Raw genomic sequence first — 13,011 nt, 5'->3', positions numbered from 1 at the left:
TAAGTATCATGATATGTATGCACCTTGAATTTGGTTTTCACTCAAGTATCATGATATGTATGCACCTTGAATTTGGTTCATGCTTGTAATTGATTTCCTGTTTTCAGGCAATTCGCAAACGCCTCAAGGCACTCAATAATTCTCTTCTACAGAAGCATAAGGTGAGTCTTTATTTCAGAAGACATTCTTTTGAGGAAAAAAATTGAATTAGAGCTATTGGTTATTAGTGTCACATAGCTGTATGATTGATACCTCCATCATTTTCAGGCTGGTCAAGTATATGGAGTGCCATTGTCAGGGCCTTTGTTAGCAAAGTCTGGACATTTTCCAGAGCCACGCCATTCTGCAGAAGACAACCGTAAGAAATGGATTGAGGTGTGTGATGCTTTTTCTGGAAGGGAATATCTGTAAGGTGGGGTTGTGGGATCAAATAAAAAAATCAAGGGTACAGGCAGGTAGTATCACTCTGTTGTCATAAAATTGCAACCAAGGGCTGTTGAACCTGTGTGTAAGTGCCATTCAAGCATGGATCAAAGGATTAGGAGGTGAGCTGATGCAAGCAACCATGATTCCATCTTACAGACACGCTTTAGATCATGTGACTGCCCCTTTAGGAGAGGGGGTTGTTGTTTGAAAAATTTGAACCTATAGCCTTTGGCTGGAGTTTAAGGCTCAAACTACCAGACGAAGGGTAAAGAGGGGCATTTGAAGATTGACAGCAAACAAGATTCTCAAGTTTACATGTCTATTCTTGCACATGTGCGGGAGAATGTTTATTTGTAAATTACACCAGTAGATTCTTTAGAGGTGAAGTTCACATTTATTTTTAAGTTTGGGCCTTAGAAATTGTCTAACCTTCTGTTTGTTATTCATATTTGCATAGTATTTTGGATATAATTGAGGTGATCACAGGGAGAAGAGGGGTGTGTGTGTGAATTAATGGGTACCTTGCTCATATGATGGAGAAGGTAATACCTTGGTATTTGTTGTGAGAAGGGTCAAGAGACCTATCCCTGGCATCAACAGAGCGGAAGCAAGCTCAATTGTTTCGTCAGTTGCAGCTTCTATTGTTGCATTGGTGCTGACCAGTCCGCTCAGCTCTGATCAGTGTTAACCTGGGTTTGGTTGCTTTTTGATCAGTTTTGGGCAAGTAGACATATTTTTGTATAGTTATGAAGAGTTTTAACAATCTTTGACCATATTTGATGAGAATGACCAGTGTTGACGATGATTAGACCATACTTCTTTACTTGGTATGTGAGGGCTGCAGGTCACCCATTGCTGTGATTCTTTATCTATCAATGGGCTACAAATCAGCCAACGCTTTTCTATTGTGAGAGCTATTAAGCCTATGGCTTTTCTTTATGGATTTTTAAGACTTCGATTCTTCAAATCAAGACATGTATTTTCTTATGTGCAAACGTGCTTCCTGGGTAAAGTAGGAGTATGAGACTTTTGAAACTGAAAGCCAAATGTCTGCAGTGGTATCGGTTTCTAAGGTATGTTTTGGTTGACTTTTGACTCTGTGTGCATGACTTGGCACTAGCAGAGAGGGAGTTTCCCTGGCTGATGTAACATCTTAAGTCTGAACTTTGTAAAGACCATATACTATCTACATGCCCAAACTTCATGTTTATGTTTAAGGGGAGCTTAAGCAGAAAGTTTTCTTGTGCATGTGGTTGAGTGAACCTAGTGAGCTACAACATTGCAAAGATGTGCACATACCATGGAGTTTAGCATTGTAGGCAGCCTGTTTTTTTTCCGGACTGTAGTGCATTTGTTGTCTAATTGTATTCTGCCTTGCATTGTTGATGTGGGTTGCCAGGATCTGGCACAGCACAAGAGGTTGAGGGTATTGGCAGATCATGTTCCACATGGATTGCGACGGAGATCCCTTTTTGAAGCTCTTATTAAAAATGAGGTCCCTTTTCTCCGTGCTACATGGTGTATCAAAGTTATGTACCTCAATCAGGTAAAACCCCAAGTCTAGTTCTTTAAATTAACAATCTAATATTTGTAAGATTTCAAGTTATCCCATCACAAGAAATTTCAAATTTTATATTCAGGTCCGACCACTGTCTATTGGTGTGTCTTCTGGAGGTGGAGATAAGTCACAACAAAAACGTGTAGAGTTGTGGACCAAAGATGTGTTGGAGTACATGCAATCTCTTCTAGATGAGCTATGTCAGCATGAAGACACAGGTTTTTCAGCGTCGGGAAGCGATAGTTGTGCACTTCTGTCACTTCCTAGTGCTTCCCAGCAAGCGAGTGATTTCATACAAGGCGGTCTTGATGGCGAAGTTCCAACTATACAAAAAAAGTGGCATTACATGTTCCGGCTTATGCAGTTACATTTTTCAGAGGGATTGCTTCATCGGACACAAGTAATTGATTGGCTCCTAAAACAGCTCCAGGTGCTTGTAAATTTTTTTTGGGATGGTCATAGGTAAGCTATTTTGGAAAATTACAAGATGATGTTTAACATTGCTTTTTGTTGTCTGTCTGCAGGAAAGGAAGCCATTAGATGCAGAAGAATTGCTTTTGCCAATTGTCTTGGACCTTATTGATGAGATTTCTACATGCCAAACTTTAGTTCGCACAGTTGTGGATGTTTTCCTTCACAAACTGGGAGAGCTTTGTCCTGCTGGGAACTTGCCAAATGCTTCTGAGCAACCTAGACAGTACTATGTAGCCACATTTTTTGCAGAATTGCTAAGCTATCTCCTCACAGTAGTGCCAGATATTTTTGTGGCCTTGGACTGCTTTCCTCTTCCTTCTTACATTTATGGCAGTAGGAACAACACAGGTCATGCTTTAGATCAGTTGAATGAAGCTGAAACATTTACTGATGGAAAAGGAGGGGGAGTGGCTGGACTGTCAGGTGAAAAGGCATCTTCTAGGCTTCGAAAATCTCAAAGACCTCGCACTTCTTGTGAGGTTGGCATCAAGTCACTTGCTAATACTGTACAGAAACGAGCTGCTTCACTTGCAAAGGCAGTGAATTCAGCAAACTTTCGAAAAAACGAGGGCAGCGTGATTCAAAGTTTAGACAAGGCCCTTATTACTGGTGATATCCTTGCTGCATACCATTGCATGTTTGATGAAGACTTCTGTGGGCATGAGCAGCCACCAGATGAATGGATTGCCAAAGCAAGTCCTTGGCTCAAGCTTAGTCCTGTATTGTCAGGCAATGCAAGTCCTTCAGAAGTGTTTTCTGTGCGTTTTTTGTGTGAGTGGGCTATTTGTGACTTCAGGGATTGCAGAAAGATGGTGAAGCCATTGGATCAGAAGACTGCAAATGCTAGAGGTGTATGTAGAGTGTACATGGCAGTTGCAGTTCTTTGCTTGAGGTTGGAAGAGAGAGAGAAACAAAAAGGTGGAACTAGCAGTGCTATTACTGGTGCAGGTACTTTTAAGGCAGGTGTTGGGTTTCAGATGGTAGGCAATAGTGTGCAGGGATATGGGGGCAAGAAAGGCAAAGCAAAGTGCCTCACATGTTCTGAGGCTGCCTCTCTCTCTGCATTTTTTGATAGCCCAGGACCTATTCATGACATCATAGCTGCATGGCTTGACCAACATGAGCTAAGAAAAGGTGAGGCATTTGAAAGACTGCAGTTGCTTTTGTGGGAGCTTGTAAAGAAAGGACTCTTTTGGCCTCCTGCCTATGTGAGGAAGCTCATTGTGAGTGGAATGCTTGAAAAGAAGGAGACTGCTGCTGATTGGGAACGCGCATCACGGCACAGGCGCTTGCTGCAGCATTTGCCGTGGCCACCTGGTCTAAGTGAGGAGGAGGATGGCAGGAGATCTGATCCAGTCTTAACTGAGGCCATTCGCATTCATCAAAATGAGAGGCACTTTTCTCTTAATGTATTTGATCAGCACCACTCCAGATTACTCAAGAAGGAAGGAGAGGGCCATCGCCACCAGCTTGGTCAAGAAGCTCCTAATAAAACTGTTGAGGCTTCCAGTGAGATTTCAGAAACAAGATTTCCTGTTGAATCGATGAGCAGCTTCGGAAATGTGAGAAGACTGCAAAGGAAGAAAATGAGGGTGATGGATTTGAAGCAAGCAGTTGCAAAATGCCTGCACTTCCCTGATTGGTGCGTTGGGGATCAGGCTGTGCCCATGGCTATGAAGTCCCCTTTGTGGCCGGCAACCTCAAAAAGACAGTTAATACAACAGGGAAACTCTATAGAAAAACTAGATGTGACTCCTGGTTGTGAGGAGTGTGGTAGAAATAAAAAACAAAAAATTAATGGTGGGAATTCTGTCTTCATTCAAGGTCTTGGTATGAGTCCTGGAGATGAAGATGATATGTGGTGGGTGAAGAAAGTGGCCAAGCCAACAAATGGTTTAAAAACCGAGCCCATTGCTACTCAAAAGCCACCAAAACAGCCATCAAGAGGTAGACCGAAAGCTGTTAGAAAGTTAAGTCTTGCACAACTGGCTGCTGCTCGTATTGAAGGTAGTCAAGGAGCTTCTTCTAGTCATACCTGCAATAGTAAGGTGAACTGCCCATATCACAAACCTGCAGCTGAAAACAATGTGCTGTCTCAAAACAAAGAAAGCAAGAAGGTTCCCTTGATGCAGGATTCTAAAGCAATTGGCACTGCATTAAAACGGCTGCGGTTGACTGATAAACGTGCCATTGCTACCTGGCTTGATGAGACTGTCCGAAATCTTGTTGAAGGAGGTGACAAGGCTGCATCGATCTCTACGTCATTGCATCACTCAGTAAGATCCACAGTATGTGCTGGTGGTTCGGCTCCTGCTGATGACAGCAGAATCTTCACACGGTGGCAATTCGGAGAAGAGGAGCTTGCAACAATCTTATGCCTTTTTGACATAGCAAATGATTTCTATTCATTGATCAGGCTGCTATTGTGGTTGCTTCCCAAGGCCAGTGTGCCCACTGCAGCACCACCTGGTCAGAGCAATAGGTTTTCAACAGCTTCCTGGAATAAGGAATTTGTTTGTGAAATTACCGTGTCCATGATTCTGACATGTCTTAGAGGGTGTGTATTTATCACTTAATGTCTTTTTCTTTTCTATTTTTGTCCCTTACAGCTAGTCCGAGTGTTTAATGAGTATTTTTGGCCAAGAGCACAGGATGATGTTGTCAAATGACACCTGATTATAGGATTTGTGTGCTACCTGTCATTTATGATGTGCCTTTATCTGGTTTCAGGTATGAAGGAGTTTTATTGGCCACCAATCTGCTTCCTGAGGCTTTGTCAGCAGTGATGCAGCGTGTAGCATTACTTATGACACCTGGATTGGGAGGCAGAATTGCTTGTGTATCCTTGTTTGCTTATATTCATGATCTCTACAAAAAATATAGTGGTCTTGCAAGTCTTCAACTGTGGGAGAAGAATTGGAAAGCATGCACTGATCAAAGATTGGTCATTGAGCTGGAAGCATTGAAAGCTGGAGAAGGTGAGACAAATTTTTCTTTGCTCGGTGTCAACTCTCCGAGTGTTGGGGATGATCGTGATGAATCTCTGCCTCCACGATTGACGGGGCGCTTAGTCAAAGCTGGGCCATATATGAGGGATGTTGTTCGCAGAGGATTCCTGGAAGTTATCAACCAGATAATAAGCAAGGAAAGAGATCTTTCTGTATCTAATGTTTTGAAAGATCCAGGACTGGAAAGGTGGGGTGGTGGTCTCCAGGCAGCTGCCCAGCATGTTGTGGCAGGACTTCTGGATTATATCAAGCAGCAAGCAGTCAGTGCACCGAATGGTGATGTGCAACTTGCTGCAGCTGCAGCTTCAGCTGTGGTGAGCAATGTAGGAAGTGCTGTTGCAGGTATCTTTGAAAGTTTCGCCTCCAATAACTCTTATTTAGCCTCAGGCTCTAGTACCTCTACAAAGTGTGCTCGCCAGATTATGCAATTACATATGCAATGTCTCCGGCTTCTCAAAGAGGCATTGGGTGAGAAGCAAAACAGGGTCTTGGAATCTGCTCTTGCTTGTGAAGCTACTTCAGTTGTGGCAAATGCGATTGGGCATACTTCTGGCAGGGCCCCTCGTCCTCAATTGCAGTTATCCCCTGAGACTCCTGATCCTTATTCAACTTTGGGTGACTTAGGGGCTGGCTCAAATGGTTTGACTTTGGGAAGGTCAAACGCATCAGCTGCAGCTGTAGCTGCATTGTTAGTTTGTTTGGTGCTGGAGGGTATTATTAGTTTGGAAAAAATCATCTCTCTTTTGAAGATCAAAGAAGGGCTGGAGAATATACATCTTTTGAAAATGAGCAGCTTGAATCCTAATGGCATGTCTCGTGTTCTGTCCACTGGGAATGTCACGAAGAGTGAGAGCATGGCTGAAGTACACCTGTTCTGGTTTCGTGTTCTGATTGGAGACTGCAGATCTGTTGCAGGTGGCTTAGTTGCTGAGATTTTGGGTGAATCAAGCATGCTAGTACTGCTGCAAATGCAGCGTCTGTTACCTCTTTCAACTGTACTGAGTCCTGCATATGCACTTTTCTCCGTCTCGCTTAGAGGTCCACACTCCTCCTTCATGATTGGTTCAAACAGAGAAGACACATCATTTCAGCAGGTGGCTTACACAGCTCTAGGGGAACTTTTGGTACATGACCCTTTCCGCGAGGTCTGTTTGCGAGACACTCGGGCATTGTATTTTCTCCTCACCCGTGACAATGGTGATTTTGAATATGCATCCCTGCTAGATAGCAAAGGTGCAGATGTGCATAAGAAAGTGTCATCCATGGTACCTTCTCGACCAAGATTGTTTCTACATGCTGTTCTTGATGGCAAGCTACCTACAGTGTCTGCAGACGAGTCTTACATACAAAGCCATGGAAGTGTGAAGAGCCATAGCAGTCTTGTAGAGGAAGTGGTGCAAGTTCTCGATGGTATACATCCTGCAACTTTTCATTGGCAATGGGTTGAATTGAGACTATTGCTCAATGAGCAGGTCTTCATGGAAAAATTCGATGCTCATAACGTGTCAGTGGCAGCAGAAGCTGTGCAAGCCGCCAGATCAGGTATTGAGGATGCACAAAGCCTTTCAGAGTCAGAGAAGAATTTCACAGAGATAATTTTGACAAGGTTGCTTGTCCGCCCAGATGCAGCTGCATTGTACTCCGAAGCTTTGCGTCTCCTGGGTAGGGCGTTGGAGGACTACTTAATCGTCAAGGTACAGGGGATATTGGAGTACAGTGACATGCTTCTTGGGAGGAAGTCTCTACGGCAGAAGCTTGAGGAAATGGCTCATCGAAAAAAGTTCAAAATTGATTCTGGAAGGATCAAGGTGTGGGAGTGGTTGCCCCCTCAAGTTGAAGACAGTAATTCAACACACGACAACATTAGAAAGCCAGAGGTTGCTTCTCCAGAAGAGGGCGAAGTGGCTGAAGAGGATGTGGACTGTGGCAAACAACTAACTGATGGAATTTCAGGTTCTCACAGTTGCAGGCTGTCACTCAAAAAGCATTTTGCCATAGAGAAAGCCCTTTCTGACTTGGTGCTTCCGTGCTTAGCACGTAGCTCCACAGAGACATACAGCAGATTTGCATCAGGACTGGTCAAGCAGATTAGCGATTTAGAGCAGCAGGTCACTTTGCTCTCTCGTTCCTCTGGAAGATCTGTTATAGCAGCTTCAGAAGTTGGTGTAAGCAAGCGTCTTGGGTCTCGAAAAGGAACTAGAACTGGATTGGAATCTGGTAGTCCTGGCATAGGTCGACGCATGACATCAGCTACTGATTTCTCACCTCCATCTGCAGCAGCACTGCAAACTTCTCTATGGTTACGCCTTCGATTTCTTCTTCCTTTACTTCCACTCATTTATTCAGACAGGTATATACGTAACTCTGCATAAACTGCAGGGGCAAATTACTTGCAGATTCAAAATAATCACGAAGTACCGCTCTTGTTTGGCACTTTCAGAGTTCAGCAAGTTTCTCCTTTAAGAAAGGCTAACTCTGATGAGATATATTGCAGAGAACAGACGGGGCGCAACATGCGCTCAGTTTTGGCTCCAGTCCTCCTCCGGCTTCTTGGAACCCGTGTGGTTCAAGAAAGTGTGGAAGCTTTTTGCCCCATCCAGCATGATTCTATTGCTGCTGGTGGGCGTGATTTGGAGTGGAATGCAGAAGCTGCAGCAACAGCAGCAGCTGTAGCTGCAGGAGAAGATCTCTTTGACAGGCTTTTGAGTGTTTTACATGCTCTTTTAAGCAGCACTTGGGCTGGCTGGCTAAAGCAAAAGCCCTCTTACAAAGGATCTTCAAAGCCTCCCCGAGAGGTCCCACCTTTGGATCGGGAAATTGTTCATTGCATGCAGGTCAGTGTTCTAATTTTACTGGTTTTGCAAATTTTTGGAGCTGTTGGGCATGCATAGAATTGGATTTCTAGGAGGTTGATCTATATCTTGTGCTCTAAGCCTCTGGCATATACAGGTTGATCTGGACCGTATGCCGCTACCTTCGATGGTCCGTGTACGATTGCAAGCTGCCATGCCTATACTAGCTCCATCACCTACTCTCACTATTTCTGCGGGTCCACCTCAAGTGCCTGCAGCAGCCTTACCTGTGCTACAAATGAGTGGATCAAACACAAACAATTCGTCTACAGTAGGCTCTGTTACTGCCTCTTACAAAGTTCCTTCAAGGCTGGAGAACAGTGTTGGGAAAGTGAAACCAACTCCACTACAGGAGCTTGATACAGAAATTGATCCCTGGACATTGCTAGAGGATGTAACTAGTTCAGGCAGTAATGGTGCTGGGTTCGTCGTCAGTAATGAAAGTGGCAGTAATAAAGCTTGTGCCTGGTTAAAAGGAGCGGTTAGGGTTCGAAGAACTGATTTAACATATATTGGCTCTGTAGATGATGACTCTTGATTCATTGTTGGGGCCCCTTACCTGAGAATAATACTAGGGCTTGGTCACACAAAACATAGTGCTCAGTGATGGTCATCTTGAAGTTTGGCTCTCTATAGCTGTGGATTCTTTCTGGATGCCTGTGGCCTTTCAATCGTCCTTGGTTTTGAGATTGTCATTGCTGGTGACACTTTCTACAGTTACTCTTGGGGAAATGGGTATCTGAGGTCAATTGGAGGAATTCAGAGAATGTTTTGATCTTCAATATTCTCAGGAACCATGGAGTGAATTGAAACTCATGGCACCAGAAAATTTGAATTACAACTTGGTCTCACACGTGCAGGCAGGCTTGGTGCATGCCACCTTGGCCAAGAAAGGAGCATGCTTGAATGAAAGTAAAGCTGCATCATACAACATTTTCAAATGGAACTGTTGCTCAGCTTAAAGGTGAAGGCTTTGGAGATGGATGCTCTCTGTTGGAGAGCGTGTGAAGAGCCAGGGGCTTTTCTCCTCTTCTTCTGAATTTCAAGCTGATTGAAAGCTCTGACCAACATGTCTTCCATCATAAGGCCCTTGCTGGTGCCTTGTTACTGATGTAATTCCACCTCAGTGTACCATACATCTGTGTCAAGTTGGTGTAAATCAAATCTCTCACCTTGTAGTTCTGCAGTTAGAGGAAGTGTTTTTTTGGGACTTCAAAGTGCAGTCATAGCGACAACTGTGTAGACAATGTTTTGCTTGAAAATAGCTCACAGCTGGAAACTTGCATATAGTGGTCATCAAGATGGGGCATGCTTTATGCTTTTTTTGGGGGGTGGGGCTGGGGTGCATGGCTCAAGCCATCAGTTTGTCCCCCTTTGAAGTGTACTATGATGGGATACCGATATTCATCAATGGTAATAAATCATGAAGAATCATTATCAACACTATCTGACTTGATTTGTAGTTGAGTGCATTCCCTCTTCCATGCATTAAGGGTGGAAAAACTATCTTCAGGAGCAGATTGGGTGGAGCCCAAGCTAGAAAGAAAGAGGAATTTATTTGGATTTAGACTCGACCAAATTATTGGTGCTGCAAAATGTCCAGCAGCATTCCCAAGTCGTTAAGCAGCTGTGATCAGAGTCTACTTTCTTCAAATGAGTTGGAATTGGTCATAGCTGCCCTCCATGCAGCTTGTTTCTGCATGGCTGCTTCACTGAAGGTGTTTTCTTCAAGTCAAAATCTAGCCTTAAAATGAGTATGCGTGCTGTTGAAATTGATGCTTTTGATGCTCGTATCAGCATGCTGTGTCTGACATGTGATGTCTGTTTTCTACTGTAGATTAATCTGGACACGTTATAATTACAGGCGTCAGGTATACTTTGGAGGTGCGAGAGTAAAACCAGCTGCTGAAAGTTTTGAAATTAGGGCCTTCATTATGAATCTCACAAAATGTAAACCTTTTTCCCCCCCCTGGGGAAGGACATTTGGATGGTACACGTTAGGTCTGTTTGTCCAGGTCAATGTCCTTATATTGGATTTTAGACTTGTAAATAAAGAACAATGTATAATGTGATTTTATCTTGAAATCATGAACGTAGTTAATATGTATATGTATCTTTTTTTTTTTTTGCTTAGACTGTTGTTATTGACAAGAAACAGCAGAGCTTCACAGCTCGAGATTGCTTCATCAGTGCAGGAGTGTGAAGCAATGCAGCCAACAAGCAGTTTTTTGGGGGGAGAGAGAGAGAGAGAGACATGTGATGTTTGTATGCAGGTGCGTGTGTACACCACGCACCTGTTGTGTGAACACACACATGCACATGATCTAACGATGGTATTAGGTGTGTTCTATATGTTGCACCAGTGTTTTCGAATTGTCACTATTACTTGCCTTGAAGCTGAAATGATATCAGCATTCTAAGGGATGTGTAGTTGAGCAAAGGAGAGCAAAGGACACCACTTCATGGCCTCTCCTCTCTCTCTCTCTCTCTCTCTCTCTGCGGGCCCTCCCATCAGCCCACTTTCCTCTTCTCTCTATCTCCTCTCATGCGCCCTATGCACCCTCCCGCCGGCCCATTCCCCTCACACCCCTCATAAAAAAAAGTGTTAAAAGAATCTCCCCTCTCATTTTCAAGGAATCAAATGAACCACCCCCTGGGCACCCATGCTCTCCTCTTTGTCTTAAAAAGAAATATGGAAAAACAACAAAAAAGGAATTTCCCCTCATTTTAAAGGAATCAAATGACTCTGTTAGTACATATCATCTCTTGTTGGTGGCTATTTCGGTGTCTACGGGTGCCCTTCACATGCTCAAGCACCCCCCCTCCCCTCCCCATATTTTCCCCTATTTTTATTGGGCCTCTAATGTGGGTTGCCCACCCTTTTTATGGCCTTATATGCCTATTTTCCCCATTTTTCATTTTGTGTAGGATTTTATGAGGGAGTCATTCAACTCACATGGAGTGTATATATGTTGCCCTTTCCTCTCTCTTTTCATCATCGCTTTTGGTCATTTGGTGAGCACCTTCACTCCTATGCTTACAGAGACTACTACTTGCCTACGGGCTGGTTGTATCTCTACCTTTTTCTTGAGGATTAGTATGCTAGCATTTTGATGTTTTCTTTCGTCTCACTTGGAGCTTGATTGTTGTCATTCGTCTACATCTTTCCGTTGTTGTTTGACATGGTATCAAAGTTGAGGCGTCTAGGACCTGGAATCATTGATGGGGGTTGATTGGTGTTAATTTTTGGCGTGTTTTCATGCAAACTTGGTGGCTGCCCGCAGAGTTTCACACCCGCGTTTTCTTCTCCGGAGGGGCTATTTTTGCATTTTTTCTCTCCTCTCCACTCACTTTTTATCTCGCTCGCCCTCCCTACAAGTGTAGAGAGCAGCTCTTGGGTTGTTTTGGTGTTTGCGTTTTTGAGAGGGAGTACATCATGGCACTCATTCAACCTTGGGCGGTTTAGATACCCACTCTTTTGACTTTTCCTTCAGATGCAATACAACATCGACAAAGTCAAGGTGGAAGCAATCTTGGAGACATACGATCTTTTGGAGTTCGTCGCTCACTTGGTTCTCAACCTAACTCGGACATCATAGAGGATAAGTATACAAGGGATACCCCTGCTCTCGAAGCTGCTATATGGAATTGGCTTAATGTCCATGCTCGGTCATTCATTCTCTTGAACTCTCAACCCTCAATCATTGCTCACATCCATGCACACGTTGCTTGGAAGAAACTCGCCGACATCTACGATCGGAAGACACCCATGAAGAGAGTTTTCCTGGAGCTTCAAATGTTAACGCTTTCACCCATTGATTATTGTACTTCCATGTGGGATCACATCAACAAACTAGAGTCATAGATTTTTGGGTGTGGAAGGAGATTTACCTGCTGAAGATATGACCATCCGGTTACTTGCTCAGTTGCCCCCAAATTATGAGAGCTTCTATTCTTCACTTCTTACCTCAGTACGGATGGAAACCATTACCTGGGATGAGCTGGATGGTCCTTGATCATAGAGTAGATTCAAGAGTTCTTCTTTAAAGAAAGGTAACCAGTCTTTTATTGGATAGAGAGGGGGGTAGCCTTACAAAGGCAAAGGTGGGGCACCCCCCTCTAAGGACTCCTAAGGACTCTAAGATTGCTAAGCTGAAGGGGTCTTAACTCCTAATTCTTCTGGCAACCAGAAGGTTTATGGTTACTGCTCCAAACAGGGGCACTTATGGGCAACAATGCTGGAGAATTGGAAGGGAAGTCAAAGGACAAAGGGGTGAGCACATCTGCCAAAGTTGTGAAGGAGTCAGCTTTCGTCACCATGATTGATCTTGAGTTTGATACTCCCCATCCAGTGTTGGAGCATGCTTTTTCTTCTTGTTTCAACTCTCCTCAATGGATTTTGGACAGTGGTGCCACACATCAGATGCCTTATCGGGCAAGGATTGGCTTGATGTTGCAGCAACATCGTGAGACAGAGTTGCCATTGGAGATAACTCTATTGTTTCCATTCTTGGGCAAACAGACAATGCCTCTCATTTCGGATGGCAATGGAGGGAAGTACACCTCAAGAGTGCTATATGTGCCAGATTTAGGATTCCATCTCCTTTGTGTAAGATTTACAAATTGGGCACTAAGGTGGAATTTATGGAGGACTCTGTGATCATTCGTGACCCACTCATTGACTAGATCCTAT

General features: G+C 43.8%; 1 protein-coding gene across 1 annotated transcript in view; it reads left to right on the top strand.

The window, feature by feature from the left end:
- Nucleotides 1–9,763, top strand: part of LOC147627553 (mediator of RNA polymerase II transcription subunit 12-like) — a 56,760-nt gene extending 46,997 nt beyond the window's left edge. Inside the window, exons 5-12 of the mRNA XM_086814470.1 lie at nt 108–161; nt 268–375; nt 1,826–1,972; nt 2,067–2,414; nt 2,509–5,015; nt 5,189–7,816; nt 7,961–8,300; nt 8,416–9,763. Coding sequence (XP_086670596.1) covers nt 108–161; nt 268–375; nt 1,826–1,972; nt 2,067–2,414; nt 2,509–5,015; nt 5,189–7,816; nt 7,961–8,300; nt 8,416–8,856 — 6,573 coding nt within the window. The 3' untranslated portion in view covers nt 8,857–9,763. The remainder of the gene's footprint in view (nt 1–107; nt 162–267; nt 376–1,825; nt 1,973–2,066; nt 2,415–2,508; nt 5,016–5,188; nt 7,817–7,960; nt 8,301–8,415) is intronic.
- Nucleotides 9,764–13,011: the final 3,248 nt, after the last annotated feature.

This window comes from Cibotium barometz, chromosome 20 (assembly GCF_041138505.1).
Source record: "Cibotium barometz isolate CiBa-2024 chromosome 20, ASM4113850v1, whole genome shotgun sequence".
NCBI classification, from domain to species: domain Eukaryota; kingdom Viridiplantae; phylum Streptophyta; class Polypodiopsida; order Cyatheales; family Cibotiaceae; genus Cibotium; species Cibotium barometz.
This window is presented reverse-complemented; position numbering and strand designations above follow the sequence as displayed.